This window comes from Agelaius tricolor, unplaced genomic scaffold, assembly GCF_023055355.1.
Source record: "Agelaius tricolor isolate 1412-34295 unplaced genomic scaffold, bAgeTri1.0.p SCAF_4, whole genome shotgun sequence".
In the NCBI taxonomy this organism is placed as follows: domain Eukaryota; kingdom Metazoa; phylum Chordata; class Aves; order Passeriformes; family Icteridae; genus Agelaius; species Agelaius tricolor.
The window spans coordinates 48,670,901-48,686,044 of NW_027269264.1; the positions used below are offsets into that span (position 1 = coordinate 48,670,901).

Here is a 15,144-nt window from a genome sequence, read left to right on the forward strand (position 1 = left end):
GACCCCCTAAAACACGGGCCCCCCATCCCTCAGTCCCTGCCTTCCAGGGGCCGCCGGACCTGGGCACCGCGGTCTCTGACCCCCCCCCCGGGGATCGCGTAGCACTTCGCCAGCCTGGAAGGCAGAGACGCCGAACGCCCCGCCATCCCCCCACCACCCCGACCAGCGCCCCGCTCCCCGCTAGCCCCACCCCTGGCCCCCCCTCTCCGGGGACACCGCCCCCCGCCCCGTCGCGGTGCCGCCCATCCCCGTGCCCGTCCGGCCGGGCGGGGACCGGCGGCGCCGCCCCCCCGGGGGAGGGCGGTCGGTGGCGGTCGGCGGGGCGGGGGCGCGGCGGGGGCGCCGGAGCGGCGGGCGGCGGCCGCGGCGGAGGAGCCAGCGCGGCCCATGGCTCCGCCGCTGCCGCTGCTGGCGCTGCTGCTGCCGCTGCTGCCGGTACCGACGGGCGCGGGGCGGCGGGCGGCGACTCCCGACGGGGCGCCCGCCAACTTGACGGTGGCGGTGGTGCTGCCGGAGCGCAACGTGAGCTACGCGTGGGCTTGGCCGCGCGTGGGTCCGGCGCTCAGCCTGGCGCTGGAAGCGCTGGAGCGGGGCGAGCCGCCGCTGCTGCCGCGGCCCTTCTCGGTGCGCGTCGAGTTCATGAGCTCGGAGCTGGAGGGCGCCTGCTCCGAGTACGTGGCACCGCTCAACGCCGTGGACCTGAAGCTCTACCACGACCCCGACGTGCTGTTCGGGCCGGGCTGCGTGTACCCCGCCGCGTCCGTGGGGCGCTTCGCCTCTCACTGGCGGCTGCCCCTCATCACCGGCGGGGCGGTGGCCGCGGGTTTCAGCCGCAAACGGGAGCACTACAGCACGACGGTGCGCACCGGGCCCTCGGCACCGAAACTGGGCGCCTTCGTCTCCCACCTCCACGCGCACTTCAACTGGAGCGCCCGCGCCGTGCTTCTCTACGTGGACCGCAAGACCGATGACCGACCCTACTACTTCACCGTCGAGGGTGTCTACCAGGAGCTGCAGGATGGCAACAACCTCACCGTCACCGTCCACATCTACTCCCCCGAGGAGGGAGGCCCCGACACCGCCGTCCACTTCATCAAAGCCAACGGGCGCGGTGCGTGGGGTGGCGCGGCGTGGGGTGCGGGGGGGACACCGTGACCACGGGCGGGATCGGGCCGAGCGCCCGCGGAGCGGGGGCGGCGGTGTGGGAGTGGGAGGAGGAAGGGAGAGCGGAGGGGGCTCCCCTCGGGAGATCTGCGCAGGGCTTGGAGGGGGGGAGGCAAAATGCTCCGCGGGGCACAGCGAGGGGCTGAGGGTGAGATGGGATCTGTGGGGGGAACGGTGCGGGGCATTGGACCCGTCTGGGGCTCAGCAGGGGGAAGGATGGGATGCAGGAGGGCACTGGGGTACCGTGGATGACATGTAGGGTACAGCAAGGGGTTAAGGGAGCAGCAGGACACATCTGGGGCACAGAGAGGGGATGGGGATACAGCGGGACTGCTGCAGGACACAGCAAAGGGCTGGGAATACGGTGGGATGCATGTGTGGCACAAAAAGGGACCAGGGATGGCAGTGGGACCTGTTTGGGGCACACCAAAGGATTGGGGGGCAATGGATTTCCACACAGGGCACAGCAAGTGCCAGAGGGGGCAGTGAGTTACATGTGGGGGGCAGCAAGGGGATGGGAACAGAGTGTGATCATGTGGGGTGCAGCAACAGTCCAAGCTGGCAGTGGCACCTTTGTGGGGCACCATGAGGATCTGAGGACACAGTGGGACTTGAGAGGGGTCGAGAGCAAAATGGCGCCTGTGTGAGGCATGGCAAGGGAACACAGATCTGGTGAGACTTACATGGGGTGTAGTAGGGAGTGGACAGAGTGACACCTGTGGTAGGGCATAGCAAGGGGCTGAAGGCACAGTGGGACCCCTGTGGGGCACAGGGAGGGGCTGGAGGCACACTGGGACCCATGTGGGGCACAAGGAGGGGCTGGAGGCACACTGGGACCCATGTGGGGCACAGGGAGGGGTGGGCAAAATGGGCTTTGTGTGGGGTGCAGTGAGGAGTGAGCGCATTTTGTCACAGTGGGGCTGGAGGAGCAGCAGGACCTGCACAGGAGGTGAGTTCACAGGGGACAAGACAGAACCTCAGCCAGGATGCAGCAGGAGGAGGGGGCACAGTGTCTCCCTCCCAGGCCCCACTCCAGTCAACCTTTGCCAGCAATAGCTGGGGCACACCCCCAGCTCTTGGGACATATGCTGTGGGGGCACCCTGTGGGAGCACCCCACCCTCTGTGTCAGCAGGATCAGAGTGACCCAGGCATGTCCTTGGAGGCTGAAGGTGATGGAAGGGATGTGGCTCTCTGGAGGATAGCATCAGCTCTGGTTACATACCCAGAGAACCATGGTGCCAACATACCTAGGTGGCTGTGCCGTGCTCAGGCAGAGCCCCCAGAGTGGCACCTGGGCACCCCGGGCTGTGCCTTGTCCCTGCTGCACCCCCAGGATGGGGCTGAGATTGCCCCACCCTGCTGATGGAGGGATAAATCAATTTGGTGCCTTGCGAGTGCCCCAGGAGAGCAGCTATATTGGGAGCAGGAGGAAATGGAGGGGCTTACAGAGGCAGCTGGAGAGCAAGGGCAGCCTGATGCTCTTTCATTATTGATGAGCAGGGTGTATCAATCCTGGAGTCAGCCACTCCGCAGTGCTTCTTAATGGATTCTGAGATGCTGTGTCATTAGGAAGGACATCTAGCCCGGATAAGTGGAGCCAGATGGGCCAGCAGGACTTGTGTCCAAGGCTGGGCCGGACCAGACTGCAGGGGGAGGTGCTTTGGGGTGCTGGACTGGATTCCAGTCAGGATTGAGGCCAGTGAGGCTGAGTCCATGAAGTGAGCATCCCATGGCTGCCCCACTGGGATGGGAGCTCTTGCCTGTGCCATCACCAGCCATGGGGTTTGGAGCTTATTACGGGATGAGGGCAAAGGACTCTGCAGGGAGAAGGGCTGAAATCAGTGATTCCCATCAATGTTTCCATCTTGGTGCCATAAATCACTCCAGTGGAAATCGATCCCTCTGGTGCAGGCAGGGGGTTGTGGCTGCTGGGGGAGAGGGCCAGGCATGGGCAGGGACCCGAGGGCTTTCTAAGCTGGGGTCATAGTACCACAGGACCATGGAAAGGCTTGGGTTGAAAGGGACCTTAAAGATCATTCAGTTCCATTCCCCTGCCATGGGCAGGGATGTTGAGAGGGTCTGGGCCTCTCTGGCCACAGCTCAGAGGTCGTGCCAGGGTGTGGGGCTGAGTGCTTGGCCGCACAGAAGTGGATGCTCAGGGCTGCAGAGATGGTTATAGGTCCCATCCTAGGCCAGGTGTGTGGGACAGCGAATGGAGACTTGCAGGGCTGTCCCAGGGGTTGGGACTCCTGCATGGAATGGTAGGGAGATAGAAGCAGGGTCTTCAGCTGCATCCACGTCCATGACCTGCAATAACACCATGTATCATCCCTCTTGTCATCACCTTCCTTCTAAGTCATGGGCAGGAGTTTGGTGAACATTTCCTAGAGAAAGCCGCTTCCCTGGCCCTCTGTGCTTCCCTAACACTGCTGGTCTTTACAGTCACAGGTCTAATGAACGGGCACGAGGGGGGGTGAGATTGCCCCTCTCACCGGTGCCTGGGAGACGTGCAGGGGCCCACGTCTCTCCTGCCATTTGCAAAAGCACTGATATAATTAGAGCTGTGGTTGAGAGAATTACTGGAGCATCTGCCTGCAAAAAGCCCAGGTGCCCTGCCTGGGGAGATGGCTGGGTGGTGCTGCTGGAGGGGAGTGCATTTGGTCTTCACCCCCACACTCCCCCTGGGCCAGGGCCGTGGTCTCTGCACTGCAGTGCCCTGTGCTGGTGAAACTGCTTGAAGCTGGGATTTTCTGCCTGAACCTGGGATTTGCCCTCATTTCAGGGTTATCTTCCATTATGCAGGGGTCAAGCAATGTTCTGCCACTTCATCTGCATGCTCGTGGTCCTGCCCCTTCCCTGGGACCTGGCACTCTGCCACCTATGGGAGAGACGCCCCCTAAATAAATCAGTCAGGGGTCTGGATGCACTCCAGCCTTGCAGAACTTCATTCCCTTGTCCTGGGTGATGCTGAGGCTGCCTTTGGCCATTTGCCGGCCCCCTGGGGGTGCCTGAGCCCCCTAAGGCCACGCTGGCCATGCAGGAAGCTGCCAGCTGGAGGCAGCTGCCTGCCTCAGGGAGAGCCCCAAGCATTGACCCTTCCTTCTGCACAGCTCATGCAGCCTGTCCCCAGGGAGCCATCTAGGCGCCGTCCATCCCCTTGCTTGGTGGCCTTTGACCAGGCAGGCTTTTGCTGCCGCCGCAGGGGCTGGCTGCCTGCGGTGTCCCACCATCTGCCACCAGCTGTTGAGGCTCCCTAGCCCCTGTGGCTCCCTTTTCTTGGTGCCTGCAGTGGGATGGGGAGGGTTCCGTCTATGTCCTTGGGGGGAACCCTCAGGCTCTGCGTGTTGGGGAGCTGCTGAGCTGCCCACCCTGGATGAGAAATCTGGGGACGTTTCTTGATGCAGGACTAGCAAAGTGGAGAAGCCAGGAGTGTTTATTTGAAGTATTGCAGCATTCAGAGGGAACCATTTCAAACCCTGAAGCAGGCTGTTGCTCACACACAGCCTACAGTGCTGCGATTTCTCCCTCCCCCGTGCCCAGGAGCAGCTCCCCACATTGCTGTGGATTCCCTTTGCCCAAGGTGGCTGTGCTGGGTCTCTTTCCCACCCGGGGGCTTCCTCACTGCCCCCATGGGTGACGCTGCCAGCCCTGCTGCCCCCATGGCTGGGTGCCTGTGTGGCTGGGTGCCTTCCAGCAGCAGAGACCCCTTCCTGGAGTGCGGCCCTTCCTCGCTGTCCCCATCGCCGCCTCTCCCCGGGTCCAGCTGGGGCGCTGGGCCCCATGCAGAGGAGCTGTGTGTCGGGGCCAGCGCCCAAGCGTGACATTCCTCCAGCACCCGCTGCCGCCGCCTCCTCCGTTGCTCAATCCCGGGTTCCCAGCCAGACTGGCTGGAGCGGGGGCCCTGGTTTTCCGGGGGGAGGGAGGAGGCAGTGTCAGGATCCTCAGCAAGGGCACGGAGGGCCCCTGCTCGGGGGGTTCGGACGCTTTCAGGCACCCGTCCCCGCAGCCTGTGATGCCCTGTGCCAGCGGCGTGCCAGCCCCACACAGCCGTTGGGTGGGCATCCCATGGGGGCTGGTCGAGCCCCCAGCAGAGGTTGGGGGCAGGTGGGACGTCCTGACGGGGCCCGGGCACCCCCTTGCCGTGTGGGTCACACCGGCGAGATGCTCTGTTTCCAATTAGCGGCTGCCGAAGGTGCTGGAATCTGGGAACCTGCGCATTCCTGCCGCACAGACAGCCGGCCACGAACCCAAACATGGGTTTGTCCTATTCCACAGCGTGGGTTCCCCAGGGGCCTCCGGCGCACGGCTCCAGTGCCTCTCCCAGCCCCCCTGATTCCGTGGCTAGGGCTGGCATGGAGCAGCACAGAAACTGATGCAGGGGGGAGACATCCTCTGGCTGGCTTTTGCTGGATCAGGGTGTGTGGGGTCTGTGCCTGGGGCATCCACCTCATGATTTCCAGCAAGTTTTTCCCTGTTCTCCTGTACCCCTTCAGTCTGAGGTGATTGACAAGGCAGGAATGGGTCAGTGCCAGCAGGGGCTGTGGGTCTGGCCATGGTCACAGGGAGAGGGTGAGCCAAGCCCTGCCCCTCTGCCTGCCCCATCGCCCCGCAGCCTCCCGGTGCTGCTCTGCCCCACCTCCCCCGTCCCTGGCCGTGTGCCTGGGGAGCAGTGGGGTGTCCCTGCCCCGCTGAAGCCCCTGTCTCTCTCTGGCAGTGGTGTATCTCTGTGGGCCGCCAGAGATGCTGCGACAGATCATGCAGCTGGCGCAACAGGAGAACCTCACCAACGGCGACTACGTCTTCTTCTACCTGGATGTGTTTGGGGAGAGCCTGCGGGGTGACTCTGCCCGTGACCCCTTCAAGCCCTGGCAGGAGAGCCCTGGCCAGGACTCAGGACTGCGTGAGGCTTTCCAGGTGAGCTATGCCCACCTGCCTGGGGACAGAAACCTCCCCAGCCTGGCTCCAGTATGTGAACCAGGGTGCTGTGCTTGGTTGCAGATGGTGCTGGTGATCACCTACTACGAGCCCCAAAACCCTGAGTACCAGCACTTCCAAACCCAGCTCATCCTGCGAGCTAAGCAGAAATTTGGGGTGCAGCTCAACTACTCCCTGGTGAGTGAGTCCCCCAGTATGCTGGGGTGGTGGGGTCCCTTCACACGGGTCTGAGGCAGCTCACCAGGATGCAGAGGGTGGGACACAGCCACAGACAGTGCCAGAGGGACCATTCCTGGAGGGAACAGCCACAGACACTGCCATCCCTGCAGGGTGCATGTTGGCCCCAGAGTGGTGATGGGGCGGTGGGTGGGTGCGTGGTGCTGCTGTAAAGGTTCTGGGATGCTCCTGCGTGCGTGGCTGTGGGTGTGCTCAGATTCCCCCTGGCAGATGAACCTGGTGGCGGGGTGTTTCTATGATGGGATGCTGCTGTACGCCATGGTGCTGAATGAGACTCTGCGTGAGGGCGGCTCCAAGAAAAACGCCACCCACATCATCGAGAAGATGCGGGACCGCAAGTTCCAGGGTAACATTGGGATGCGGACAGCAGGGCTGGGGGTGCCGTGGGGGCGGTGGAGCTCAGTCCCCATCCCACCTGTGTCTTAATTTTCCCACAGGCGTAACAGGGCTTGTGAGCATGGACAGCAACAATGACCGGGACACTGACTTCAACCTATGGGCCATGAGTGACCCCAAGACCGGGCAGTATGAGGTAGGGGGAGGTTCCTCCTGGCTGGGGTTGGGGGATGGGATGGTGGGGTCTGGGGGTGGCCTCATCTCTCTCTGCCTGCCTTAGGTGGTGGGACACTACTCGGGTGTGGAGAAGCAAATCCACTGGCTGGGACGACCCATCCCCTGGGTGAAGGGGGCTCCCCCCTTGGACAACCCTCCCTGTGTCTTTGATGTGGATGACCCCTCCTGTGATAAAAGTGGGTGTCCTGGGTCCCCACATCCCTTGGACCCCAGCAAGCTTCCATACGGGTGCATGTCAGTCTGGCTGTCATATCCAGCTGGGCCACCCTGACATATCCTCTCCTGCCTGCAGCCCCCCTCTCTATGCTGGCCATCGTGGCTTTGGGCACTGGCCTCACCTTTGTCATGTTTGGCATCTCCAGCTTCCTCATCTTCAGGTCAGCACTGGGGGAACCTCTGTCTGATGGGCAGGTGGGCAGGCAGGGCAGAGGGGATGGGGGCCTGACCCCAATGTGTCCCCCAGGAAGCTGATGCTGGAGAAGGAGCTTGCCAGCATGCTCTGGAGGATCCGCTGGGATGAGCTGCAGTTTGGAAGTCCTGAGCGGTACCACAAGACAGCAGGCAGCCGGCTCACCTTGTCCCTGGTGAGAGGAGCCATCCCTGAGGCACCACCCTGCCCCTGTGCTGCCCTCCCTCCCTGCGTGACACCCCTCCCTGTTGATCCCTTTCATGACCCTCTGTTTCCTACAGAGCCATAGCCCCACTGAATCTCTCCTCAATACAACCCTTCATCCTTATATAGCTCTCCATTCCCTATAGAAACTTATTCCATCCATCCCTGGCATGACTTTCCATCCTCTGCAGAGCCACAGCAGATCCTTCCTCTAAACAGCCCTGAATCCTCTATGTAGCACCATACTTCATCAAGCCCCTATGTTGCCATCCATCCCCTACCGACATACCTTGTCCATGTCCTACACTCTGTGCAGTGCCTCATCCTGGAGTCTTCTCCTTTCTGACAGAGATGCAGAGCTTGTCCTGACCCTTAGAGCCCATCCTGCACCATCCCCCACACACCTTGGATGTCCCTGCCCTGCTCCATTGGTGCAGGTCATCCCTCCTTCCCAGGGTTCCTCTCCCTAATCCCCTCCTTCCCACAGCGTGGCTCCAGCTATGGCTCACTGATGACCACCCATGGCAAGTACCAGATCTTCGCCAACACGGGCCACTTCAAGGTCAGTGCAGCAGGCAGGGAGCTGAGCCCTCCCCCTGAAATGCCCCAGCTCTGTTGTGCTCCCACCTGGCTGCACCCCCATCCTGCAGTTTCCTCCCCTTCGCAAATTCATCCAGTGGACATTGACCTTTTCCCCTTCCCAAACACCCCAGGGCAATGTTGTGGCCATTAAGCACATCAACAAGAAGCGCATCGAGCTGACGCGGCAGGTGCTCTTCGAGCTAAAGCATGTAGGTTTGGCGTCTGGGCTAGGGTGCGCAACCTGCCTGGGAGTGCAGGGATTGGTTCTGGGCATGTGGGAAGGCAGCAGGAGAAACAGATCAAGACTATTAAGGGTCCACTTCCACCTGCAGATGCGAGACATTCAGTTCAACCACCTGACCCGGTTTATTGGGGCGTGCATCGACCCCCCCAACATCTGCATCATCACTGAGTATTGCCCACGGGGCAGCTTGCAGGTAGCGGGGCTTGGGGACACTGCAGGTGACACTGAGACGTTTCATTTCTCGTGACCCAGCTGGGCTGGGTGTTGTGGACAGGGCTGTGGATGCTGGTGGCCACCTGAGCCCTCCCAATAATGCTCACAGCTGAGCTGTCCAAACAGGTGTCAGAGGCCAGTGGAGGGGAGGGGGTGGGTGCTGCAGGCCCCCGAGCTGGGCACTTGGTGAGGCTGCCATCACCATGACCTGGGTGCCTGGTGGGGTCCCCTCAATGTGCTACCGCAGGACGTCCTGGAGAATGAGAGCATCAACCTGGACTGGATGTTCCGCTACTCCCTCATCAATGACATTGTCAAGGTATCCAGCTCAGGGGTGTGAGGGGATGGGGAGAGGTGCCTGAGGGATATGAGCTTCACTGTGTTCGTCTGTCCCAGGGAATGGCCTTCCTGCACAACAGCATCATTGGCCATCACGGCAGCCTCAAGTCATCCAACTGTGTGGTGGACAGCCGCTTTGTGCTGAAGATCACCGACTACGGCCTGGCCAGCTTCCGCTCGCCCAGTGACAATGAGGACACACATGCACTCTATGCCAGTGAGTGCCTACCTGGGACGACCAGGAGGATGGGGTGGCCCTGTCTCACTGCTTCATTGCTTTGTCCCACCAGAGAAGCTATGGACAGCCCCAGAGCTGCTGCAGAAGGGACACCTGCCCACCCCTGGCATGCAGAAAGCTGATGTCTACAGCTTCGGCATCATCGTGCAGGAGGTTGCTCTGCGCAACGGCCCCTTCTACATCGAGGGCATGGACCTGAGCCCTAAAGGTGAGGATGGAGAGTACGTGTGTGGAGCTCCTGCCCCACCATGGAAGCCTGGTGCTCACTGTTGGCCGCACCCTGGCAGAGATCGTGCAAAAGGTGCGTAACAGCCAGAAGCCCTTCTTCCGGCCCTCCATCGACATCGGGGTGCACAGCGAGGAGCTGGCAGTGCTGATGGAACGCTGCTGGGCGCAGGAGCCAGCCGAGCGCCCTGACTTCAGTCAGATCAAGATCTTCATCCGTAGATTCAACAAGTGGGTGGTTGGCACGTGGGGACGGTGGCCCTGGGTGGAAGTGGGGACAGCCATGGGGGTGGTGGTTGGGAGGCACCTCTTCCTGCAGTGCCAACTGACTGCACCCCACCAGGGAGGGAAGCACCAGCATCCTGGACAACCTGCTGTCACGTATGGAACAGTACGCCAACAACCTGGAGAAGCTGGTGGAAGAGAGGACACAGGCCTACCTGGAGGAGAAGCGCAAGGCAGAGAACCTCCTCTACCAGATTCTGCCCCAGTGAGAGGGGGACACAAGGGGGTGTGTGGGTCTGAGGGTTGGCATGAGTTCAGCATGCACCTGCTGCTGTGCAAGTATGGGGTCCCTTGCCAGCTCTCCATGCTGGTGTGAGGCAAGGGTTGCAGGGGGAACAGCAGGTTTGGGGTGGAGCTCACCACTATCCTTGCCAGTTCTGTGGCAGAGCAGCTGAAGCGTGGAGAGACAGTGCGGGCTGAGGCTTTCGACAGTGTCACCATCTACTTCAGTGACATCGTGGGTTTCACTGCCCTCTCGGCAGAGAGCACTCCCATGCAGGTGAGAGCAGGACTTGGGGGGCAGCACCTCTGTGGGGCTGGTGGAGGTCTCACACCCTGGTAGTGCCATCCCTGGGGCTTGGGGGACACGTTCTCTCCCAGATGCACACACACCCTTGTTCCATCCAGGTCGTGATGCTGCTGAACGATCTCTACACTTGCTTTGATGCCATTATCGACAATTTTGACGTCTACAAGGTGAGTGGTGTGGTGAGCAAGCACTGCCGCCCAGAGTGAGGCAGGCAGCAAGGAGCCCAGTTTGTACCTCCCCCTCCTGCTTCCACAGGTGGAGACCATTGGGGATGCCTACATGGTGGTCTCGGGGCTGCCGGTGCGCAATGGGAAGCTGCATGCTCGTGAGATTGTCCGTATGGCCCTGGCCCTGCTCGAGGCTGTCAAAACCTTCAAGATCCGTCACCGTCCCAACGACCAGCTCCACCTGCGCATCGGCATACACACCGGTGAGCCCCCGTGCCGGCCAGCTGGGGGTGCTTGCCCACCCGCCTGCCCGCCCTGCAGCATCCCCAAGTGCCTCTGTGCCTGCAGGTCCTGTGTGTGCTGGGGTGGTGGGTCTGAAGATGCCACGGTACTGCCTCTTTGGGGACACGGTGAACACCGCATCCCGCATGGAATCCAACGGCCAAGGTAAGCCAGGGCAGCTGAATCCAGAGCCACGGGGTGTGTCCTGTTCCTGTGGCACCCAGCCATGTCTCTCTTGCTCCTCTGTGCTCTCAGCCCTGAAGATCCATGTCTCATCTGCCACCAAAGAAGTCCTGGATGAGTTCGGCTGCTTTGAGCTGGAGCTACGTGGCGATGTAGAAATGAAGGTGAGGGCACAGTGATGCCGCTGGGGTGCCAGCCCTTCCAACCACAGGGAAATGTGATGGGGAGGTGGGTTGGGGCTGGGACCCCTTGTTGCTCTCAATGCTGGGGATGACACCCAAGAAGCAGCTCCAGGGGCAGGCAGGGTCTAACCTGCTCACCTCTGCCTCCAGGGCAAGGGAAAGATGCGGACATACTGGCTGCTGGGTGAGAGGAAAGACCCTTAACTCATTTGAGCCCAGTGGCTGTGGCAGAGCCCCCAGCTCAATGGGGCCACCAGTGCTTTCCGGTGCCCCAGGATGCACCGGCACCCCCCCATCACTGCATCCACCTGACTCTGCAGCCCCCCTGCTTCAGCAGGGCCTGGGCAAGGTGGGGCAGCGGCCACAGCACCGTCTGCTCCCCTCCATCAGCACCAGCAAAGCCCACCTTCCCCACAGCCTCTGCTGGAGTGGGGTAACCAGCCCTCATCCAGCCCAAGAGACCTTGTATTCCCCCGCAACTCTGAGGTCTGCCACCCCTGCTCTCTCCCCTGTGGCTCAGCTGGCTCTGAGCTTCTCCGGGGCCTGGCTGCCCCGCAGGGCACTTTGCCGTCTCTTTTCAGTACCTTGCCCCCAGCAGAAGTTGTGCCCATGTCAACCCCTCCCTGGGGTGGGGGGAAATGGGGATTCCTGCCAAGACTGACTCCTTGGCCAGGTCAGGCTTCAATGCCGCAGCTCCCCCCCTCCCCAGTCTCCCCTTCCCCTGTATATAACCCCACTGGGTCATGTAAATACCCATCCCTCCTCCAGGTGTAAATATAGGACTCACTGCAACTATTTTGTTGAAATACAAACTTCCCCAGATCCATCTGTCCTGTGGCCTCTACTTCACTCTGCCCCAGCATGCCAAGGGGGAGGGAGGCCGGGGGAACGCCAATATGGAACTCAGCCTGGGCTGGAGACAGCTGCCTGAAATGTCCCAAGAGATCGTATCCCAGGGGGTCTGTCTGCGGTGCAGGGCAGGAGTGTGGGCATGGGGAGCCAGTGCTGGGCCGTCGCAGCAGCGGCTGTTGAGGGCTTGGGCGGTGCTGGGAAGGCAGGGCTGCCGTGGGTTTGCTTTGGCGTGAGGGCTGCAGTGCGTTCCTCTGAGCTCATGCTCTGGCCGCCCCGCTGCCGCCTCTTACTGGAACACACCTGTGCCTGGGGACTGGAACAACGGCTGCCTGTCACCCACTGCCTGCGCCGGGAGGGGACGTGTCCCAGGGGCTCTGCCTCCATGCCTAAGGAGGAAATCTTGGGACCACAGTGTATTTTTGGTCAACAGTGACTTGCAACAGGGCTGAAGGGTTTTCCATTTTGCTTCATGCTCTCACGGGATTTGAGATCCCAGGAACGCAGTGCTCCCCCTCCAAACATCCAGCTTGAGGACAGCCTTGGGGTAGGCAAGGATGCTGGGACCACCTGTGTCCCCTTGTTTTTTATTACTTGTGGGGCTGGAGCTGTCTACTCAGGGGGTCATAGGGGTTACAGAGGTTGAAGGGCTCAGGATGCCCTAAGTACATGGTAATGGGAGTGGAGAAGTCTGCGTTCCTCTTGAAGGGAATGTTTCTGCCGAAGAGGGCAGTGACACCCTGGAGAGGAGAGAATTGGAGAGATCTCTGTCAGCAGCTGAGACTCTCAGGGTACTGGCAGGACAGGGTAGTGGGGCCTTACCGGCAGTCCACGGGCTTGCTCCATCCAGAAGCTGGTTGGCTGCTCTGTTAAGTAATCGTGACGCTGCAGTGGAAGCAAAATGTGAGCCGGAGGGGATGGCATGCTCAGCAGGACAAGAGCCTTGCTGCCTCCCTGGCAGCTGCTGCAAGCTGCTGGGGATAATATCTACTGCCTGTACCTGGGTGATGGGCTGGGGTGTGGACTGGAAACCCATGGCCCGGTAGTCGTGGTGTGTGGTGGAGATAGATTCCATGCGCTTCGGGCGGGGTCGGATCTCCTCCTCCGTCTCCTTGCTGCAGTCAGAGCAGACCCCACACCTCTCAGCTCTGGGATCCCCACCTCCCCAGGTCCCCTCCTCTGGGGCACAGCCCCAAGGGTGGGTCTCATGAGGGAGTGCAGGCTTGCCTGTATTTCTCGTAGAGCATGGATGCCAGTGCGGCCTTCCGCTGCCCTGCAGAGGGGAAGGTGCCATCAGCCTCCCAGCTAAGATTCCCCTGCTGCCTTTTTGGGGTGCACATGGCTTGTGGGGGTCAGCCTCACCTTGCCCCAGCAGCACAGCCCTGAGGTGTGGGCAGTCCTTCGGGGGGGAGCTGTCAGTGAGTGAGGAGAGAAACTGGTGGATTGGCAGTCCATCGTAGCCACGCTGTAAGTCCTCACTGCCTAAATCCTTCCTTGGCCGAGAGTCCAGGGGATCCACGACTACCTAGGGATGGACAGTGGGGGCTGTGGAAGGAGGCAGGAGCCCATACTTCACTTCCCCATGCCTGCTCCTGGCTTTTAGGCTTTTGATAGCCCTAGAGGCATAAGCTGTAAAGAGGTGTTATCATCTTTCTGGCCAGAAGCCTGGGAAAGCTGGAGCAGGGACACAGCTTGGGCAGGGCTGACCTGTGCTGCCTGGTGGAGGTCAGCCAGCCTTGTATGGCAGTCCCAAGCACCTGGGTGCCCAGACTGCTCCTGAGCAAGCATTCTTACAGCACTTGAACAACCCATGGAGTCCCCAGGGTGTGCCCCAGTTTGGTCCATCAGGTGCCCCCCAGCTTGGCTTGCCCAAGCAGGCATCCCCACATCACTGTGATGAGCCGTGACACACAGCTCCTGCTTCCCAGCAGCGAGATCCCAGCTCCCCTCCTGCCTTACTGTTACTCCCCATGTGCCTGCCTGTGCCTTTTGTGCTATTGAGTTTCATCCCTTTTCCATCCTGCTGGGCTCAAGGTCGTCCGGGTGGCTATTTAAAGAGATGAGTCTGCCCAGGAGTAGGGAGCTTCACAATAACAGCATGTGGGACACGATGGGGCCAACTTTGAGGGGCATTTTCCCTTATGGAGTTACCTCCTTCTGCCAGTCATGGGTCACACGGCTCCGCTGGGGCACCGCCTGGCAGGGCTTCTCGGCTGGCGTGGGAGGAGCGGGGGGCAGCGCCGGCAGTGTGGTGGGAGACTTCTCCTCAGAGCCGGTTCCCCACTTTCCAAGCCAGGGAGGCAGCTTGATCTCAGAGGGATTCTTCCTAATCTCTGGGGATGGCACCCGGCTGGGCACGACTGGTAGGGGCACAGTGGGCAGCTCATCTGTGTCTGCTATCTCCTGGGGCGGCTCGGCTATCTCTGACATCTCCCGGAGCCTCTTGGTGGTGGTTGTAAGCGTCTCCCCGCCGCACGGGAGCCTCTCCTCGGGCAGGGGCTCATTACCCTGGACCCTGACCGGTGGCCTCTCCCCATGGCATCTGGGACCCACATGGCTCCTCAGAGCGTCCCTGCAGACGGGAACAGACCCTGAAGAAAGGCAGCGCAGCGCATCCGCCATTGCCAACCGCGTCCCCAGCCCCCACCAGCACAGGCCGCGTCCTGACCCTGGGTCCTCTGCAGTATCACCCCCACACTGGGACAAGGGATTCCTCTCCTTTTGGGGGAGAAAAGCAGTACCTGCTGCTGGGCCTGTCATCTCGAGGGGTCTCCCCCTCCGTAATTCCCTTCTGTCCCCTTGATCTCCAGCACCAACACGCTTCCCCACCCCCCTGCCTGGGCTCAGCCCCCTCTTGCTGGCGACCTCCCCACAGCTCGGACCCACCATCGTGTCATTCCCCCCTGGCCCCCAGCGCTCCACAGGCCCTGCCCCGGCTCTCCCCCTGGGGTTACCCCGCGGGCTCTCGCTGCCCGCAGCCTGGGCCGCACCCCCCGCCGCAGCCGCCTCCTCCCTCCATTGCGCGTGCGCGCGGCGGGACGCGCCTCTCGCCATGGAGACGGTGCCCGGCGGCCGCGCGCCCGGGGGGGGCAGCCGCGCGCGTGCGCGCTTCCCATTGGCGGAGAGACACGGAGGGGGCGTGACCGTCCCCCAAACTGGGCGGGGCAAGATGCTTAGTTAAACTGGTCGTGGGCGTGGTCTAGAGGGAGTGGGCGGGGCGGGGCGTGGTCGGCGTGAGGGGACGGTGAGGGCGGACGGGGGTGTGTGGGGCAGGGGGCTGTGTGGGGCAGGGGGCTGTGTGGG

The 15,144-nt window shown here is 61.8% G+C and overlaps 2 protein-coding genes across 5 annotated transcripts; one reads left to right on the top strand and one right to left on the bottom strand.

Moving 5' to 3' along the window:
- The first annotated feature begins 323 nt into the window (after positions 1-323).
- On the top strand, positions 324-11,818 carry NPR2 (natriuretic peptide receptor 2). The gene is made up of 22 exons (XM_071425631.1): positions 324-1,111; positions 5,880-6,079; positions 6,164-6,277; positions 6,548-6,683; positions 6,775-6,869; positions 6,954-7,086; positions 7,203-7,287; positions 7,374-7,494; positions 8,011-8,085; positions 8,237-8,314; positions 8,438-8,542; positions 8,810-8,881; positions 8,959-9,118; positions 9,192-9,347; positions 9,427-9,595; positions 9,708-9,854; positions 10,025-10,148; positions 10,277-10,345; positions 10,434-10,608; positions 10,694-10,792; positions 10,883-10,974; positions 11,143-11,818. Exons 1-22 carry the CDS (start codon positions 388-390, stop codon positions 11,194-11,196), a joined length of 3,183 nt encoding a protein of 1,060 aa, XP_071281732.1. The 5' UTR covers positions 324-387; the 3' UTR covers positions 11,197-11,818.
- Positions 11,819-12,388: 570 nt separating this feature from the next.
- SPAG8 (sperm associated antigen 8) lies at positions 12,389-14,925 on the bottom strand. 4 transcript variants are annotated; one of them, XM_071425634.1, is made up of 7 exons: positions 14,832-14,925; positions 13,993-14,413; positions 13,204-13,366; positions 13,069-13,114; positions 12,842-12,956; positions 12,664-12,726; positions 12,389-12,581 (listed from the first exon to the last, which is right to left on the bottom strand). In XM_071425634.1, the coding sequence occupies exons 1-7, from the start codon at positions 14,858-14,860 to the stop codon at positions 12,432-12,434; spliced, it is 987 nt and encodes a 328-aa protein (XP_071281735.1). In that variant the 5' UTR covers positions 14,861-14,925; the 3' UTR covers positions 12,389-12,431. The 4 variants fall into 4 exon arrangements, with proteins under 4 accessions (XP_071281735.1, XP_071281734.1, XP_071281736.1 ...); XM_071425633.1 differs by having other exon boundaries at positions 14,796-14,922; XM_071425635.1 differs by lacking the exon at positions 14,832-14,925 and adding an exon at positions 14,728-14,831.
- Between the last annotated feature and the right edge of the window lie 219 nt (positions 14,926-15,144).